This window comes from Chiloscyllium punctatum, chromosome 13 (assembly GCF_047496795.1).
Source record: "Chiloscyllium punctatum isolate Juve2018m chromosome 13, sChiPun1.3, whole genome shotgun sequence".
Taxonomy (NCBI): Eukaryota; Metazoa; Chordata; class Chondrichthyes; order Orectolobiformes; family Hemiscylliidae; genus Chiloscyllium; species Chiloscyllium punctatum.
The window spans coordinates 87,608,564-87,627,263 of record NC_092751.1 but is presented as its reverse complement, the minus strand read 5'-3'; the positions used below and the strand labels follow the sequence as shown (position 1 = coordinate 87,627,263).

General features: G+C 42.8%; 1 protein-coding gene across 2 annotated transcripts in view; it reads left to right on the top strand.

Moving 5' to 3' along the window:
• Positions 1 to 18,700, top strand: part of LOC140484614 (microsomal triglyceride transfer protein-like) — a 102,396-nt gene that overhangs the window by 50,933 nt on the left and 32,763 nt on the right. For both annotated transcript variants that reach the window (XR_011962301.1, XM_072583129.1), the window contains exons 8-9: positions 11,969 to 12,126; positions 13,269 to 13,437. Coding sequence is in view for 1 of the 2 variants with exons in the window: in XM_072583129.1 (XP_072439230.1) it covers positions 11,969 to 12,126; positions 13,269 to 13,437 (327 nt within the window). In the remaining variant the exon portion in view is untranslated. The remainder of the gene's footprint in view (positions 1 to 11,968; positions 12,127 to 13,268; positions 13,438 to 18,700) is intronic.

Genomic DNA, 18,700 nt, shown 5'->3' with positions numbered 1-18,700 from the left:
TGCATGTTCAGTTTTGGTCTCCTTATTCAAAGGGTACACTTTCCTTAGAACAAAGATTCACTAGATTAATCCCAAAGATGAAAATATTGTTTAATGAAGAGATATTGAACAGAAAAGGACGATATCCACTGAAGTTCTGAAGAATGAGCAGCAAGCTAATTGGAATACAGAATAATTATTCGAGGATTGACATGGTGAATGCTGAGAGGCTGATTAACCAGACAGAGAATCAAGAAGTTGTGCATATGATCTTAGGATAAGGGGCTGGCCATTTAGGACTGGGGTGAGGAGAAATGTCCTCATTTAGAGATTTGGGGAGCTGCAGAGTTTGTTTATAAAACAACAACTGTTTTCATTTACATGGCACTTTTTAAAAGTATTGCAAAACATCACCAGGCCTTGCACAGGCACATCATTTGAGAGCAGGCCTCATCAGAAGAGAGTGACTGTAACCCTGCACGTTCTTTCTAAATAACCGTCAAATTATCTGTTGAATGTTTCAATTGAACTTGGCTTTACCACAATCGCAGGCCAGACCTTAACCATTCACTAAGTGAATTTTTTTTTTCTTCTATCACTTTGCTTCTCTTGTAATTACTTTAAATCTGTGTCCTCTCACTCTTGATCCTTTCAGTACTCAGAACAGTCTCTTCCTATCTACTCTGTTCAGAGCCTTCTGGATTTTTAATCACTCGATCTGATCTCCTCTCTCTTCAAGGAAAGCAAATTTGAACTTCTCTGATCTATCTTTATAATGGAGATTCCTCATCCCTGAAACCATTCTCATGAACCATTCCCTCTGTCTATCTATTGCCTTCCCAAGCGTCACTTGGAGACTTTACTTTTACCTTCAGAATGTTGCTAACATTTGCTCGTGCTATGTGTTCATGTGGGGAGACCATGATATCACAGCTGCTGCACAGTTCTGGCTGGGCAGGATACTCTCCCAATCTTACTGACCACCACCAACAAAGCTGAAGGATTTCTGGATTGTTCACACTCTATAGTTCTTCCTTGGCCATCATGGGATTATGGCAGCGATGTAGTGGTGGCCTGTGAAAGCTGGAGCAGTCTGGTGGCTGCAGTGAGGAGGCAGCTAACAACAGTGTTGGAAATGCGGACTCTATTTAAGTTATCTTTTTAAAAAAATTTTCTTTTATTATCTTTATTTATTTTTAAGTTAGTCAAAATGGTGCCGATGCATGACGACAGTTTAAACTTTTCACTGTATTTTGTATTAAATACACATGACAATAAATGAGTCAAATTCAAATCCTGACGTCGATCCTGGAACGAGAGCTGATTTCCCAGAGATAGGGACAGTGTCATCATCTTCTTTAGTTATGGGATCTGGGTGTCATTGCCTGGGCTGGCATTTATTGTCCCCCTTGAGCTGTCTTTCAGAAGGTGATGATGGGGTGTACAGCAGTCCATTTGTGTCGGTGGCCCCATAGAACTGTTGGGGAGAGTTCCAGGATTTTGACCCAATGACACTGAAGGGACGGCGATATGTTTACAAGTCAGAATGGTGAGTGGCTCGGCAGGGAACTTGCAAGTGGCGGTTTTGTCTGCTGCCCTGTCCTTCTGGATGGAAGTGGTCATGAGTTAGGAAGGCGCTCTCTAAGGCGCAGCGGTGAATTTCAGCAGTGCATCTTGGAGTTAGCCACACTGCTAACTACTGAGTGGCGGTGCTGGACAGAGTGGATGGGGTGTCAGCTTGGAGGGGAACTTTGGAGGTGTTGCCATGAATCTGCTGCCCTTGTCCTTCTAGATGCTTGCTGGGGCTCTGGTCTGAGATTCTTTGGACCGTTACCTGATTGATTTTTTTTTCACCTCCTGATGACTGGTTGAGCTGTGATTGGATGAAATTGTGTCACACACATTGGGTAAGATCCTCAACAAATATAAATTCTGAAAGATTAGTATGTGGGTCTCACTGGTATAGATGCCATTGATTGACCATCCCCCATTGCTCATGAGAAAACAGTGGTTAGTCTTCCTCTTGACTATCCATGAGATGATGGCACTTGCCCCAGTGCCAGGGCTTGCAGGATTCTGCATTGGTGCTAAATGGAAGTAAGGGTCAACGTCAGGATGGTATGTGACTTGGAGGTGATGGTATTCCCATGCACCTAAGATCCCCAGCCTTATTTTTATTATTTAATGAATAGCTTCAAAGTAAGGGAAATTAGTCACACAGTCAAGGCTCCAGCCTTGCCTCTAAAAAGGATAAAGAAGCTCTCTTCAAAATATTAAACAAAATTCTAGACTTTAACTACAAACCCAATGCAAACACACAACATAAAGCCAAAACAAAATTGGAATTGAAATGCATTCCCAAAACTTTGACCTGAGCAAATGTGCAAAAGGAAACCAAACAAAAGCCTGCAGTAATACTCCGACGCACTAAGTCTTAAAGATATTCAAAGCATTAGCCTTTCATGATGCTGATAACGTCTGATATCACATCATGCAAATACCGTGTGAATAATTTCTTGCCTACTTTTCAGAGCACTGACTTTCTCGGGATCTCTGCAAAACTTTCACTATATTACTGTGAAACTATTATGGTCAGGTTTGACAATGAATGGTCGGACTTGGCATGTTTAGGTATGGCGCCCGCTGTGGCTCACTCAGGTGTACCTATGCCTGAGTCAAAACGTTCACTGGGCACTGCAGAGGTTTGACCACACAATTCACCCTGATTTCACGCCTGTATGTTTAGTGTCCTCTTTCTGATAGAAGCTGTACTCGGGTGAATGTAAAAGAGCCCATGGCCCTATTCACTGAAGAGAAGGAGAGATTTTCATGGTGTCTTGACCAATAATTATCCCTCAGACAGCAACATGAAACTGATCACCTTGTTACTTTGGGAACTTCCTGTTTATAAATTGGCTGCAGGATTTCCCACATTACAACATTGATTACACAGCAAAAGTTAAAAGACATTGGGATATCGATGAATATGGAAGGCATTATATCAGTACAAGTCATCCTTTTCTTTAAAGCATTGCAAAAAATTATTTTACAATGCTTTCCTTGTTTTGGTTTTGCCTTTGAGATGCATTTTCCATTTGACTGTTTTGCAGATTGATATTTGCTGAATTTGTTTCCAAGAAAATGTTTACGGGAGAGTTCTGAGTTTCATTTATAAAATTTAAGACCCAGAAATCCACATGTTATTCTTTGACTGTATGATTAATATTATTCAGGAAGTTTGTCTATTATGCCTGGACAGGGCCATGCACACACACACATATATATGTGCAAACACACACATACACATACACATACGTATGCACATACACACGTACACTCTCACACGCATACATATGTGCACACATACATACCCACGTACACTCGCGCACATACACGCATGAACCACGTGCACAACACATACATGTGCACATATGTATTTAACTATCTCCTTTGGTACTGCAAAGACAAAGTCAATATCTTTAGTTTACAGGTTAAAAGTTGGGAATTAATTGGACCAGAATACAAAAAAGTCCCCTTTTTCAAATCCTATATCATTTCCTTATTTTATATAAAACTTTGAATTGATACTGTGACCTTATTGCTTTGCTTTCAAAATCTACATGCTTGTTTTGATTCCTTTTGTGGCAAAACTTTGTTAAACAACACATCAGAAGTTTTCTGAAGAGGGTTTATTTGTATAATATTGTTGATGAGCTGTACACAGACTTCCAGAAGATGTTTAGTCAGTACTACACAAGCAGACTTGTGAGCAAAGTTATAGCTCGAGGAATAGCTTGTGGGCGGCACGGTGGCACAGTGGTTAGCACTGCTGTCTCACAGCGCCAGAGACCTGGGTTCAATTCCCGCCTCAGGTGACTGTGTGGAGTTTACACATTCTCCTCCTGTCTGTGTGGGTTTCCTCCGGGTGCTCCGGTTTCCTCCCACATATGTTAGGTGAAGGGGTAAATGTAGGGGACTGGGTCTGGGTGGGTTACGCTTCGGTGGGTCGGTGTGGGCTGAAGGGCCTGTTTCCACACTGTATGTAATCTAATAAAAAAGAATAACGCAGGGTAGCAACACAGATGCTGAGCTGACAGAGAGACAGAAACAGAACTTTGTGACTGGTGGATGGCGTTTGGACTGGAGAGAGTTCCCCAAGGCTTGGTGTTAGAACCCCTGCTCTTTCTGATGTATCTTAATGACCTAGCCCTGAGGCTGCAGGGTTCAGTTACAAAATTTATGGATGATACGAGACTTGGGAGCATTGTAACCTCCGAGGAATTTGATGCACAGCTTTTGAAGGACATCATTGGAATAAATAGATGGGCAATGGATGAAGCTCAATATGGAACATATATTAGAGAAAAGGAGGAACTGGCTGGATTGTTGATGTGGATTAGATTGATGCTAACAGCATAAGATTTGATGTCCATCCTATCTGCAGTGGATTTGGGAGCTGCCATATTGCCTTAGCTGTGGTGGGAATGGTGCTGCTGTGGATCAGAGCTATCTTTGGGCGGCGAACTGAAGAATAAGATTGTAGTTCTATTTTAGCATTTTGTGTGCGTACTTCCAACCCGTAGATTGCAGAGCTTCAACACTGGCCTAACCTGCCACATCCACACCCTGTGAATTAATTTTAAAAACTCAAACGATATCCTTGCTCCTCCACCCTATGTACCCTTGCACATTCTGAGCAATGACCTTTCTTCCTTTCGAAATGTGTGAGCTCATGTTTATCGGCGTTGAACTGTATTTGCCTGTTCAGCAAGTTGATTGATGGCCTCCTGTAATTTGTTGTAGTCCTCTTCAGAATTGACTATAGTTCTGTCCCCCCTCCCCGCCCCAAATCTGTGTCATGTGCAAATTTAGAATTTGCATTTGGCAACTAAGTCTTTAAGGCAAATGCTGATCAATGGAATTTCTTCAGAGTTCAACCTGGTTGCAATGAATTGTGAACCAGGTTAATGGGCGATATAACCGCCTTCTCTTCCAATATTCTGAACTGGTAGTTCAGCGCAGTGCTATTGGCTGTTGCAAAATGGCCACCATGTTTATCCCTATAGCAACAGGCACTGCATTTTGCAAGTAATTAATAATACAAACATGCTCCTGTACAAAACTGATGTGTAGTGATTGGAATGAGGATCAGGTGGATCTCATTGAGTATGAGATCCCCGACTGGGGCTGTTAATCTTGGCCAATCAGGGAGTCCTGGCTGATGGATGTAAACAAGAGTCTCAGATTCTTTTCACTCCATGGACTGGCTCTGAGCTAGCTGGTCAGAGTCGAAAAGTGTGATGCTGGAAAAGCACAGCTGGTGAGGCAGCATCTAAGAAGCAGGAGGGTCAATGTTTCGAGAGTCCATGTACAGGTACTGTGTACATGTAAATAAAGAGTGACTTGGTGATGGATTAACGGCCTACGCGCAGTTGTTTCATTGAGACAATACACTTTGAAGCACAAAAGAAAATCTATCAACTGATAAAAAAGACATGGCTCTTGGTTGAAAAATTGGATTATAGTCAAGGTCACTGCTTCAGAGTAACTAACTAGAATAAATTCACCTTTATTACATGAGACTTCAGTATGCGGTTTGTGTTTTACATTCACTTTTCACCATCGTTAGGTCTTCTTTTGAAAAGTGAAAGTCTTGCAGTTCTGTGAATGTACTGACACCCCAAGGGCTGCAGCAGTTCATGAAGGCAGCTCACCACCAACTTAGAGACATAGAGTCAAAGACATGGACAGCATAGAAACAGACTCTTTGGGTCCAACCCGTCCATGCCAACCAGATATCTGAAATTAATTAACCCCTGGTGAAGTGAATCCCTACAGGAGTGTAGGATCAGTAGGAGTATACTTGAGGGAAGTCAGGAGGCCAAAAAGAGGACATGAGATAGCTTTGGCAGATAAGGTTAAGGAGAATCCAAAAGGACAGAACTGAGGAGTAACTAAGGAGAGAGTAGGACCCCTTAACATCAGTAAGGCTGTCTATGTGTAGGAATGGGCAATAAGTGCTGGACCAACCAGCACAGCTCACATCCCATGAACAGATATTTTAATAAAAACCTCAAATAAATTTACATAATGGGGAACTGTGAAAGTACACAGACTGTCAGTCAGCAACTGGGTAGGGAACAGAGATCATTACAGTCTGGTCCAGACCCTTCCTAAGTGAATGCACCTAAAACTTAGAATCTACTTTTCTCAGATGCTGACTGAGTTACTTCATGTTTCTGGCATTGACTGTTTTCACTTGAGATTTCAAGCTTTTAAGCTTTGCCTGTTATGTGGTTCCAAACAGAGTGCAGTGGGACGTGACCTTGTCATGAGTTAAGGTATAGCTGTACTCAAAAGTCTATCAAATGTAACATGGGGAAAAAAAGAATTCTGATTAACAGTAAAGTGCAATTTTGGTAGTGGATGGAGTTTAATTTTTTTTTTAAAGGGAAGGGACAGGGGCAGAGAGGTTGATGGACAGAGAGGAGATAGAGAATAATAAGGATGGAAAAATGGACAAATACAGGAAATCAGAATGTTCCAAATGGAGTATAGAAATTACATTAATGTTGCACAAATCTCCACATCAATCCTGCCAGCTGGAACTTGTATGTGAATTTACCAACAGTTATTAAGGTACCCTGGTGTGTAAGAAACTGTTAAATTGGAAACCAAATACTTGATTATACAAAATAGGCCATTCAGGCCCTCGAGATTACTTCACCATACAGTAAGGTGATGGCTGTTCTGTTTGTGCTTGAATTCTCCCCCTCCCCACCACCTGGTCGCCATTTTCTTTGACTCCTATCTAACAGGAACATGTCTACCTATGTCTTAAAAATATTCTGAAGCAGAGGGTTCCAAACTTGCACAAACATCAAAGACAAAATTCTCTTCCTATCTGACCTGAAAGAGTGTTTGTCCAACGGGATCCATATCTGCACCCTAATTTTAAAATGGTACCTCTTATTCCCTGAAGAGGAAACCTCCATTCTATGTCCACCATGTCAGGACCATTCAGGATCTGATACATAAGGATTAAACCTAACTCATTTTTAATTCTCCCTATGGTATGGACGTTATGAAAACTAATCTTTGAAGCCCTCAATTCATCATTTATGCAAAGTAAGCGCTGCATGCTTAATAAGGTCCAACAGCTTTTCACTTTTCAATGTAACAGATTCAGATGTCACATTAAAAATGGTGAAGAGAGCTGATATAACACAGGGCTCAGGGCAGAGAAATAAATGAATTGATAAACACAGTTGCCATGAAGTAATGGCCTGGTCTACTGGGCTCCATATAAATGCAGAATGTAAGAGATGGTTGATGTGGGGTGTGGTGAAATTGAATAGATAAAAGAGATTTCTGTGGAACTGATCCAGGTTTATCCCACGCACTATGGATCAGTTGAAGAAAATAAATTGCACTCTAACACTGTAATTGCACTGAAACCTTCCAAAATATTCCAGGCCTGGGAGTCACAAAGATTGAGTTGGAGACATGACTGCTGGGAGAAATAAAGTATGACAGGTATTAAAGTACAGGGATAGAATGATGTATCTGTTTCCATTGTAAATTTGTTGTCAAATGTCCTGAGGGATCTTCATTGGGTACATGCGGCAAGGATGGGAAAATCTAAAAGTAAGGGTCTCGATTTCAAAATAAGTGCTTACCCATTTAAAGCAGAGATGAGGAGAAATCATTTTCCTCCATAGATTCATGAATCTTTGGAATGATCTTCCTGAAAACACAGGGGAAGCTGAATTTTAAGAACATCAGAATTAGAAGCAATTCAACTCTACTCCACCATTGACTGTGTTCATCGCTAATCTCACCATCACTACTTTTCTGCCCATTCCCCATAATCTTTCAACCCATTTCTAATTAAAAAGCTATCTATCTCCTCCTTGATTCAGTATCCAGGTGTCTACTGCATTCTGGGGCAGTGAATGCCATAGATCAATGGCCTCTTCAGAAAAATAATTCTTGATTATCTCTGTTTTAAAGCTGTAATATCAAATGAAACGTAGCAATCTAAAAGGTGTGCAGGATCCTGGGTGTATAATTACATAGCTGAAAATGTGTTGCTGGAAAAGCGCAGCAGGTCAGGCAGCATCCAAGGAACAGGAGAATCGACGTTTCGGGCATCAGCCCTTCTTCAGGAATCCATTCCTGAAGAAGGGCTGATGCCCGAAACGTCGATTCTCCTGTTCCTTGGATGCTGCCTGACCTGCTGCGCTTTTCCAGCAACACATTTTCAGCTCTGATCTCCAGCATCTGCAGTCCTCACTTTCTCCTGTATAATTACATATTCTATTAAATGTGGGGAAAGTAGTTAATAAAGAATATGCTTTCTCAGCTTATTGGTCAGTACATAGATTAGAAGAACAAAGAGTTTATGCTGGACCTGCGTAAGATACGTATTACACCTCATTTGAACATAGAACATAGACATAAAACATAGTGCAGTGCAGTACAGGCCTTTCAGCCCTCGATGTTGTGCCAACCGTGAAACCAATCTAAAGCCCATCTAATCTACACTATTCCATTGTCATCCATATGTTTATCCAAAGACCATTTAAATGCCCTTAATGTTGGTGAGCCCACTGCTGTTGCAGACAGGGCATTCCACAACCTTACTATTTGTAAGGTGTATTATCTATAATTGTGGGCTCCATACTTCAGGGAGAATATTGGATAAAGGGCAGAAGAGGTTTGCAAGAATAGTTCCAGAGATAAGAACTACTTCAGTTATGGATGGCACAGTGGCTCAGTGGTTAACACTTCTGTCTCACAGCATCAGGGACCCAGGTTCAATTCCACTGTCGGACACCTGTCTATGTTAGGTTCACACATCTGGGGAGGGGCTCCTCTTGGTGCTCTGTTTCCTCCCATAGTCCAAAGATTATCTTAAGTGGATTGGCCATGCTAAATTGCCCCATAGTAAACAGGGATGTGCTGGCTGGGTGCATTAGCCATGGGAAATATGGAGTTAAAGTCAACAGCTGGATGGGACGCCCTTTGGAGGGTCCTGTAGAGTCGATGGGCCGAATGGCCTCTTCCTGGACTGGATAAGGCTAAGAGGAGATTTGATAGATGATTTCAAAATCACAAAGTGTATGGACAGATTGGATTGGGAAAAACAGTTCCCACTCACTAAATGATTAAGAATGAAGTGGGGGGGAGCACAAATTTAAAGTAAAAACCTATATAAATGCAGATGTTAGAAATCAGAAACCAAAATAGTAATTGCTGGAAAAGCTCAGCAGGTTGGCAGCATTTGTGGAGAGAAATCAGAGTTAACGTTTCGGGTCCAATAACCTTCCCTTAGAACTGAGGAAGGTTCAGCAGAGGTGAAACTTTAAATGTGATTTCTCTCCACAGGTGCTGCCAGACCTGCTGAGTTTTTCCAGCAATTTCTGTGTTTGGTACAAATTTACAATAGTTGACAGAAGCTGGTACAGTAACTGATATGGTGAGTAGTTGGAGCCTGGAAGGCACAACCTCGATGTGTAGTGGAGACAACTTCAGTCGAGACTTTGGAGAGGGAAGCATCAGGCTATTTGCTGAGAAACAATGTGCTGGGATAAGTGGGGGAGGGGTGGAGCCCAAGAATGGCTTGAAGTCGTAAAGGTAAAAACAATGACTGCAGATGCTGAAAATCAAATACTGGATTAGTGGTGCTGGAAGAGCACAGCAGTTCAGGCAGCATCCAACGAGCAGCGAAATCAACGTTTCGGGCAAAAGCCCTTCCTGATGAAGGGCTTTTGCCCGAAACGTTGATTTCGCTGCTCGTTGGATGCTGCCTGAACTGCTGTGCTCTTCCAGCACCACTAATCCAGTATTTGAAGTCGTAAAGCTCAATCAGAGAGCTCATGTTTACACAATGGCCCAAATAGCCTCCTGCATCACAATTCTGTAATCCTATGAAAAATTCTTGATAAGCGGCAGGGTAAAAGGTTAACCGTGTTGTCTGAATGAAGAATAATCAGTTCATCTATGATCTTAATGAATGGGAGAGCAGGCTGAAGAGATTGAAGGGGCCTACCCATGCATATGTTCAAATATTAACATTGTTATACTGGAATATTACTATGTCAACCTGGCACAACCACTTCCATTTATGTGGCATCTTTAGTAGTAAAAGTACTTGAAGAACAGAATTTTACACTGCCAGTTATGTGAAAAATTGCCAGAAGTTTGATCAAAGAGGAAGGCTTTAAGGACTATCTTAAAGGAGATATGGATTTTTTTGGAGGAATTCCAGCATTTTGGGCCTAGGGCAGAGGGGAAGCAGTGGACAGATTAAAAGAAGTTGAGTATATTGGAAGATTATAACCTGGAGGAGGTTACATAGAGACAGAAGGTGTGAAGCCTTGGAGAGATTTGAAAACAAACTTGAGAATTGTAAACTTTCATCATTGCTCATGTGAACCCTGTGTAGGGCCAGTAAGCATGGAAGTGGTGGAGGAACAGGCCTGGAGAGTTTTGGATGAGCTTTAGTTTATCAAAGGTGGAAAATGGGCGTCCGTTCAGTGCATTGAAACTGTCAAGTCGAGAAGTGGCAAAGACTTGAATGGGGCCTGCTGTAATTACATCTTCCCACCAATGGTGGTGCTGCTGTGCTTTAACCTTGCATCTCCCAATTGTGTTCCGAACAACTAGGAGAAAGTGAGGACTGCAGATGCTGGAGATCAGAGCTTAAAAATGTGTTGCTGGAAAAGCACAGCAGGTCAGGCAGCATCCAAGGAACAGGAGAATCGACGTTTCGGTGATTCCTGAAGAAGGGCTTATGCCCGAAACGTCGATTCTCCTGTTCCTTTGATGCTGCCTGACCTGCTGCGCTTTTCCAGCAACACATTTTTAAGCTCTGTTCCTAACAACTTCCAAGTTGCATTAAATTTTGCAATTTAACCATGAATAGTAATATCAAATCAAAGTATATTAGAAAAATAGGACTTTAAAATGGCCAAATTCATGACCTGCTTATTCCTCTCCTCTTAAGGCTATAACTGTAGAAATGCCACTGGGAGATTGACCAAAATGGACATTAAGGCTCATGGTCACATAAAAGATAAGTAAAGAGTTACATTTCTGGGGAAATCTTTATGGTCAAAGGGCATCCCACAAAGCTATTCGGCCAATGAAGCACCCCAGAAGTCTTTCACTGTAAAAAAGAAAGCAGCTTATTCGTACACAGCAAGATTCCAAAAACAGAAATGTCCAGGTGATTTTTTTTGTGATACTGATTGAGGGATAAATATTCTTCAGTGTCACAATTTCCTCTGACGCCTTGTTTTGTCCAGACTGGAGAGGGCTCTGGCTTCTTGGTATAATTTTACATGCCTTTAACAGTCACCTTTTGCATTGGTGGCTATTGCTAAAGTGGAGATGCTGTGGTGTGTGCTCTGGGATAGAAGTCGTGGGTTCAAGTCTGACCTCAGGACTGGGCACTTCACAAAGGTGAGCCATAACATGGCCAAACAGTTTGATTATCAATCTGTAAACCCTTGTAATGAACCTCTGGGCAGTGGTAAGAGTGAGAAACTAGCAAGGTGGCTCAATGGTTAACACTGCAGCTTCACAGCGCCAGGGATCTGGGTTCGATTCCAGCCTTGGAACATTCTCTTTGTGTGTGCTTGGGCTTTTTGGGTTCCTCCCACAGTCGAAAGATGTGCAGGTTAGGTGGATTGTCCATGGGAAATGCAGGGTTACAGGAATGGGGTGGGTCTGGATGGGATGCTCTTTGGAGGGTCAATGTAGACTCAATGGGCTGAATGGCCTGCTCTCACATTGTAGGGATTCTATGCTTCTTAAATGGTGTGGTGGCTGCGGTGTTAACAGCCTCCCCATGTCTGCAGCTGCAGCTGCATCTGAGCAAGTGCCACGACCACATAAACACATCTGAGTTCCTTCAAGTTGAACTGATAAGATCCAGCAGTCGGAACCCTATGATGAGAGATTTACTCTGTTTCTCTTTAAGGCAAGTGATTATTTGAAAAGCCTCAATAAAAAGACTGCCCTGCAAGATCTTTATAAAATATCCACAACAAGGACTTTCCTGGCTTTTGTTCAACTACTGAGAGAAGCAAAGAAGAATGATATTCTGAACTTGCTAAAGAAAGCAGGAGACACTGAAATGTGAGTTAACGGTCTGTCTTCCGTTCATGGTTATAAATGAACACACACTTAGGAATCTCTTGGCAGATTGACAGAGGGAGGTGGTGTTATAGTGTTAGTAGCACTTGAGTAATGCTGAGGTGAATGCTGGGAAAATGTGTTCAAACCCCACCACTGCAGCACGGGAGTTTGCATTCTTTAAAATTGTTAATTATTTAATATTCTTTTAAAAAATTTGACAATTTAATTCTAGTCTTAATGGTGATCATGAAAGTCACAAACATTGTAAAAACACATCCAACTCATTAATCCCCTGCATGAAGGAAATCTGTTGTCTTCACCTGACCTGGTTTGCATGTGACACCAGGTCGACAGCAACGTAATGACTCTTAGAATCACAGAATCCCTACAGTGTGGCCCATTGAGTCCATACTGATCTTCCGAACAGCATTCCACCCAGATCCACCTCATCTTTATCCTGGCTAACCCACCTAGCCTACACATCCCTGAACACTAGTGGCAGTTCAGCCTGGCCAATCCGCCTAACCTGCACATCTTTGGACTGTGGGAGGAAACCGGAGCACTCAGAGAAAATTGTGCAAACTCCACACAGTTGCCTAGGGCTGGAAATGAGCCCAGGTCCTGGCACAGTGAGGACAGCAGTGCCAATCACTGACTCCCGTACCACTCTCAACTGATGTCTGAAATGGCTCAGTAAACCACTCAGTTCGGGATGGGTAATGAATATTGGCTGGCCATTGACACTGTCATCCCAGGGGAAAATAAGGACAAGATGACAATCAAAGTAAAATCTTGGAGATGCTGCAGAACAGTCAGTGGCAGCTGGGGGGGGGGTTGGGTTGGATGGGTGGGTGGGTGCGACCTGCTAGTCCCTGAATGAAGCATGTTCCTGTAGAAGTTGCAAACCCTGAAATGCTGGGAGGACCCAAAAGACCAGGCAGGAATGTGTACAGAAAGAAACTCAAACACTCCTCATCGATGACCTTGCATCAGAAAGTCAAAAGCCAGGGACTTAGGATCAGAATAAATACATCTCTTTTGGAAATGACTTCTGGATAATTTGTAGGTTTAATAGTCAATCGTAGTCCTGTTGAGACTGGGGATCATACTGAAGGCTTCATCCTGTCTGTGTCCCGTTCTAGTTCCTTCCTGATAGACTCGGCTACGGCAGCGCAGACAGAGTCATCACTGAGCGCCCTCTCCGAATACCTGGATTTCACCAAGGATGCCCAGATTCCTCAATTGCGGACATTCTTGTATGCCAGTGCCTTCACCTCACACCCCTCAAAAGAACTTTTACACATCTTGCTGGTATGTATGAGCTATGCAGTACAATGTTTAATTTTTTTTTACATGTCAATATTCGGACACATTATAACATCCTCCTGTGACTGTCACATTCTGAGGTGGGACTTGAACCGAGATCATCACCACATTTGAAATGTTTCAGGATTAGTCAATGCTGGCACAGTGCTACTCTGTAGATGGTACTTGGATGGTGAGCCTGAGCACAAGATGGCTGACTTTATTTAATGATACGAGATTGGTGTATTTCCCATCACCCAGGACCCACCAGGCTTAGGGAGAGGTGGGCAGCAGCCAACAAGCGACTGCTTTCTGCCGGTAAAGAGCCACCAGTTTTTCCTGAACAGGAAGTCTAAAGTCCAGAAGATTTTATTAATTGTAGTGGAGTGCACCGTCAGGCCCTGTACAGTAAAGTATTCACAATTAAACAGGCCATTCGGCCCAATGGTTCCATGCCAGAACTTGTACAACACACAAACCTTCACTCACCCCTCTTCTTTCCATCTAAGCAACATATCCTTCTATCCCTTTCTCCCATACATGCTTATTTAGCAGCAATTTACATGGTTTTTTTATTTAATCATGGGATATAAGCATATCCCTAATTGCCCTTGAGACGATTGGGGCAAGCTGCCTCCTTAAACTGCTGCAGATCGTAACTTGCCTCCATGTCACCTAAACGCAAGTTCCAATTCTAACACTCTTTGGATAAAGTAGATATCCTGGAACTTTTTTTTAATATAAATATCTTTGTGAGCAAAAAAAAACCTTTTACAAAAATATGAAGTTATGGAAAATATAACAAATACCAGTATAATGAAAAAGAACACAAATTACAATACAACGACCTTTTACTAACTACTAACCTACCCTATAAAACAAAACAAAACCAAACACTGTGCAAAATAACACCAATAAATAAGTAAGTGGGTCTGTTTCCATGCTGTACATCTCTATGACTCTATAAAAGAAGAATAAACAAATAAACAAACGCAAGTACAAAATAAACAAAGTAACAATATTCGGCACCAAACCAAAAATGGGAGCGTTGTGTATATATCCATGTTAACTCAGCAGTCTGCCTTCAAGGCCCAGGGCTCAGCAAACTTAACCATCCTGGTTAAACCAATGTCCTAGTTAAGATAGCAGACAAATCTGTGTCCAGACAACTCAAAAAGGGCTGCCATGTCTTATAGAAATGCTCTGGTGTGTGGTGCACCATATTTGTGAAAAAATCCAAGGGAATGTGTTCCATAATTAATTTCCACCATCCCAACAAGCCCGGTGGGTTCACAGAGACCCAATTCACCAGAATATTCTTCCGTGCACATTAAGTAAGAATATTAAATAGTTTCTTCCCATGCCTGTCTAAAGATGATAAATTCGGTAGATCTAGGAGGAGAGATATCAGGTCTAATTTAACTTCAGTCCTCAATACCCTTCCTATCTCTCCCGCCACACCGCTCCAGTAAACACTGAGCCTGTGGCATGTCCAGAAGCAGTGGCTACACTTATTTTACATTTGGGGCACATTGGAGATACCTCTTTTTTTTAAACTTCACCAGACAGTCCGGTGCAAAATGAACCCTGTGCAGAACCTTTAACTACATAGTATATTTCCTATTACAGATTGAGACCTTTCACCTGTTCTCCCATGTCCTCCCATGTTTCAGAAGAGATCTCCACTCCTAGTTCTTGCTCTCAAACCTCTCATAACCGGTTAATATCCTGCCAGGCCCTGCCACCCAGCAAGCAGCAAAGGGTATTAACCAAAAGGGTGCTTGTGGAACGTAGCAACAACCTCTCTTTATGGGGCTTATAGGGCTTAGTGAGAAGCGTAGTCTTCTTGTGGATGAAATCCCTAACCTGAAAAAAAACGGGCAGCCCATATTTGCAGCTCAATTGCTCAAAAGACATCATAACGTTAAACAAGTCTCCCAAACTGGAAACTCCTTTTGTGCCCATAGTTGAGCCCTGAGTCCATCATCCCTAGTCGGAACCCTGGCATACCAACTGTGGGTGTAAGTTGTGAAGTCTTGCATAAACAACCCTCATTCTGATGCTTCGCTCTCCATGCCTTGACCATACGAATACGGATAACAATGGAGTTCCGGCAGTGATCCATAACTATTCTCATCTTATCCATGAGCAACAGGTTAATAACAGAAGGATGTCACAAGGATACAGTGTAATGTTGTGTGCCCTCGACCCCACTTGTGGAGCGGTTATGTGGATGTTCTGACGAATGGCCTCTGCCAGCAGCTCTATCACCAACGTAAACAACATCAGTGAGAGGGGGCAGCCTTGCCGACTACCCCTACCAATCCTAAAATTCCCAGATTTCACCCCGTTGGTGTTGACCGCGGCCAGAGGGTGGTGATATAAAACCTCCACCCACCTAGCAAAAACCCTACCCAACCCAAACTGTTCTAAGACATAAAAAAGATACGGCTATTCCACCCGGTCAGATGCTTTCTCTGCATCTAAAGAAATCACCAACCCCTGAATCGGTCGTTGCTGACAAACTTGGACCATAGTCAGCAAGCTTCTAATATTATTAGAGAACCTACGGCCCCTTATAAAACCTGTCTAGTCCTGTTTGACAATATAGGGCAACACCTTCTCCAATATCAGCGCCAAATTCTTACAGTGAATCTTAAAATCTGAATTTAATAGAGAGATGGGCCTGTATGAGGCACAATCCTCAGGAACCTTCTCCTTCTTAAGAATTAAGGAAATATTAGCTTCTCTCAAAGATGGAGGTAGGCATTCATGCATATGGGAGTGATTGTACATCTCCAACATCGGCCCTGACAGAATCCCTAGAAACTCCTTATAAAACTCACCTGGGAGACCCTCAGGGTCAGGTGTTTTCCCACTCTGAAGTTGCCTAGCTGCCTCCTGTATTTCCTGAACTATCGGGGGCATTGAGGAGAGAGGCCTGTTCCAAGATTACCCCCGGGAGGTCCAGGCTCTTAAAAAAGGATTCTATCTTGGCCCACCCATCCCTGCAACCTTCAGACAAATAGTATTCAGAGTAAAAACTCTGAAAAGCCTTGTTAATCCTTTTGGCATTGTATGTAAGGACCCCAGTGCTGTCTCTAACTGCAGTAATGGATTGGAGATCATGCTTTTTCCAAGTCAGATACACTAAATACGTCCCTGGCCTATCCCCATACTTGAACCATCTTTGTTTAGCAAAAGCGAGTTCTTTATTTGCGGTTTGTGTAAGTACAGAACTCAGGGCACCCCGGAGGGCCGTGATCCGCTATAACTTGGTCACCGAAGGCCTCACAAAATGTGCCACCCCAGCACTTTCAGCCATGTCTCAAGTAGACACTGCTGTTCCTCCTTCTGTCGTTTCCGGCTAGCCGAGTAGGAAATAGCTAATCCCCTAGCAAAGGCCTTTGCGGTCTCCCATAGCATGGACAGACTACTAGTCGTGCCTGAGTTGATAGTCAAAAACTCCTGAAACTCCCTCAAAAAGTATTCCACAAATTTGGAATCTGAGGAGAAAAGATCCAGGCGCCAGTGCCGTGAACCTGACCCCTCACTCTTGGCCTTAACCTCCAAATATACTGCTGCGTGATCAGAAATACCTATTTTCCCAATTTTGCAACCCATAATCGAATCCAGAAGGGTCCTGGGAGCCAGAATAAGATCAATCCTCATGTGACATTTATGCAGGTTTGAAAAAAAGGTGAAGTCCCTGCCGGTAGGGTGAAGACATCTCCAAATGTCCACGAGCCCCAACTCCTCGCATACGTGGGTCACCTGCTTGGCCCGCGAAGAAATAGTTGGGGGCCCACTAGGCAAGCTGGCCACTGTCAGATCCAAAAGACAATTGAAATCCCCCCTATAATAATGTACCGTGTTTAAAAGACACTTAGCTTAGAGAAGCCACTAATCAAAAATTTGAGGGGACCTGCCAGGGGACAGTAGACATTTAAGGTGCCATATTCCTCCCCAAGTATCAGGACCTTAAATATCACAAACCTTGCTCATCTTTCACCTGCTCTGATAATGTGAACAGAAGATTTTTCTGAATAAGTATAGCCACTCCCCTACTTTTAGTAGTAAAGGATGAAAAGAATACCCGGTCATAAAACCCCATTGTAAATCCAGGTGTTCCCCATCATCAAGATGGGTTTCCTGCAACACATCAGATGAGAGGAGAGGTTGAGAAGGAAAATCTCCCCTGATAATCTCAGTCATTGCGGGAATTGAACCCTGACTGTTGGCATTTAGTGGAAGTAAACCCTTGCATTTATTCCATTGAACTTTACACAACATAGGGACATATCAGAGTGCTTCACAACAAATTAAAATATTTCTGAAGCGTACCGACTGTTGTAATTCAATTGATATTTTGTTATTTGGGAACTGGTGTTCTAAGGTAGAGGTTTTGTGGAATGTTCTCATTCTGTGGAAGTGGCTTTTTTAAAGGATCAGAAAATCATTTTTTTAGTATTGAGTCAAAATAGCATTTCCAATAAATCATGTGACTTCAGCTAAATGACGAGACCAGCTACCTGGGCGGCACGGTAGCACTGCTGCCTCATTGCACCAGGGACCCAGGTTCGATTCCAGCCTCTGTGTGGAGTTTGCACATTCTCCCCGTATCTGCGTGGGTTTCCTCCGGGTGCTCCGGTTTCCTCCCACAATCCCACAAAGATGTGCTGGTTAGGTGAATTGGCCATGCTAAATTGCCCATAGTGTTAGGTGCATTAGTCAGAGGGAAAATGGGTCTGGGTGGGTTACCCGGAGGGTCGGTGTGGACTTGTTGGGCCGAAGGGCCCGTTTCCGCACTGTACGGAATCTAATCTAACTTTGTAATGATGGCTACACTGAGCTTTCATAACCCACAGACTGTTTTGTCTCAGCTCCTGGGTTAACCTCTGAGCCATAGATTGGTAGAAATAGGTTGACTGAGTGGGTTCAAATATGGAGTATAATGTGGGAAAATATGAAATTGTTGACTTTAGCAGGAAGAATAAGGAAGCAGTGTATCATTTCAACGGAGTGACCGCAGAATTCTGAGGGGGTGGAGGATACAGTATTGTTCAGACAGAAAGTGAAGGGGAGGGCGAATGGAATTCTCTCTTTCATTGAAGCTACCTCTCAAATACAATGCAGTTTTGGTCTCCTCTTTTAAGGCAAGATGTAAAAGCATTGGAGGCATTTCAGAGGTTTATTGGGATAATACCTGACAGAGTGGGTTGGCTTATGGGGAAATGTTAGACAGACTGGGCCTAGAATGGTGAAGGGG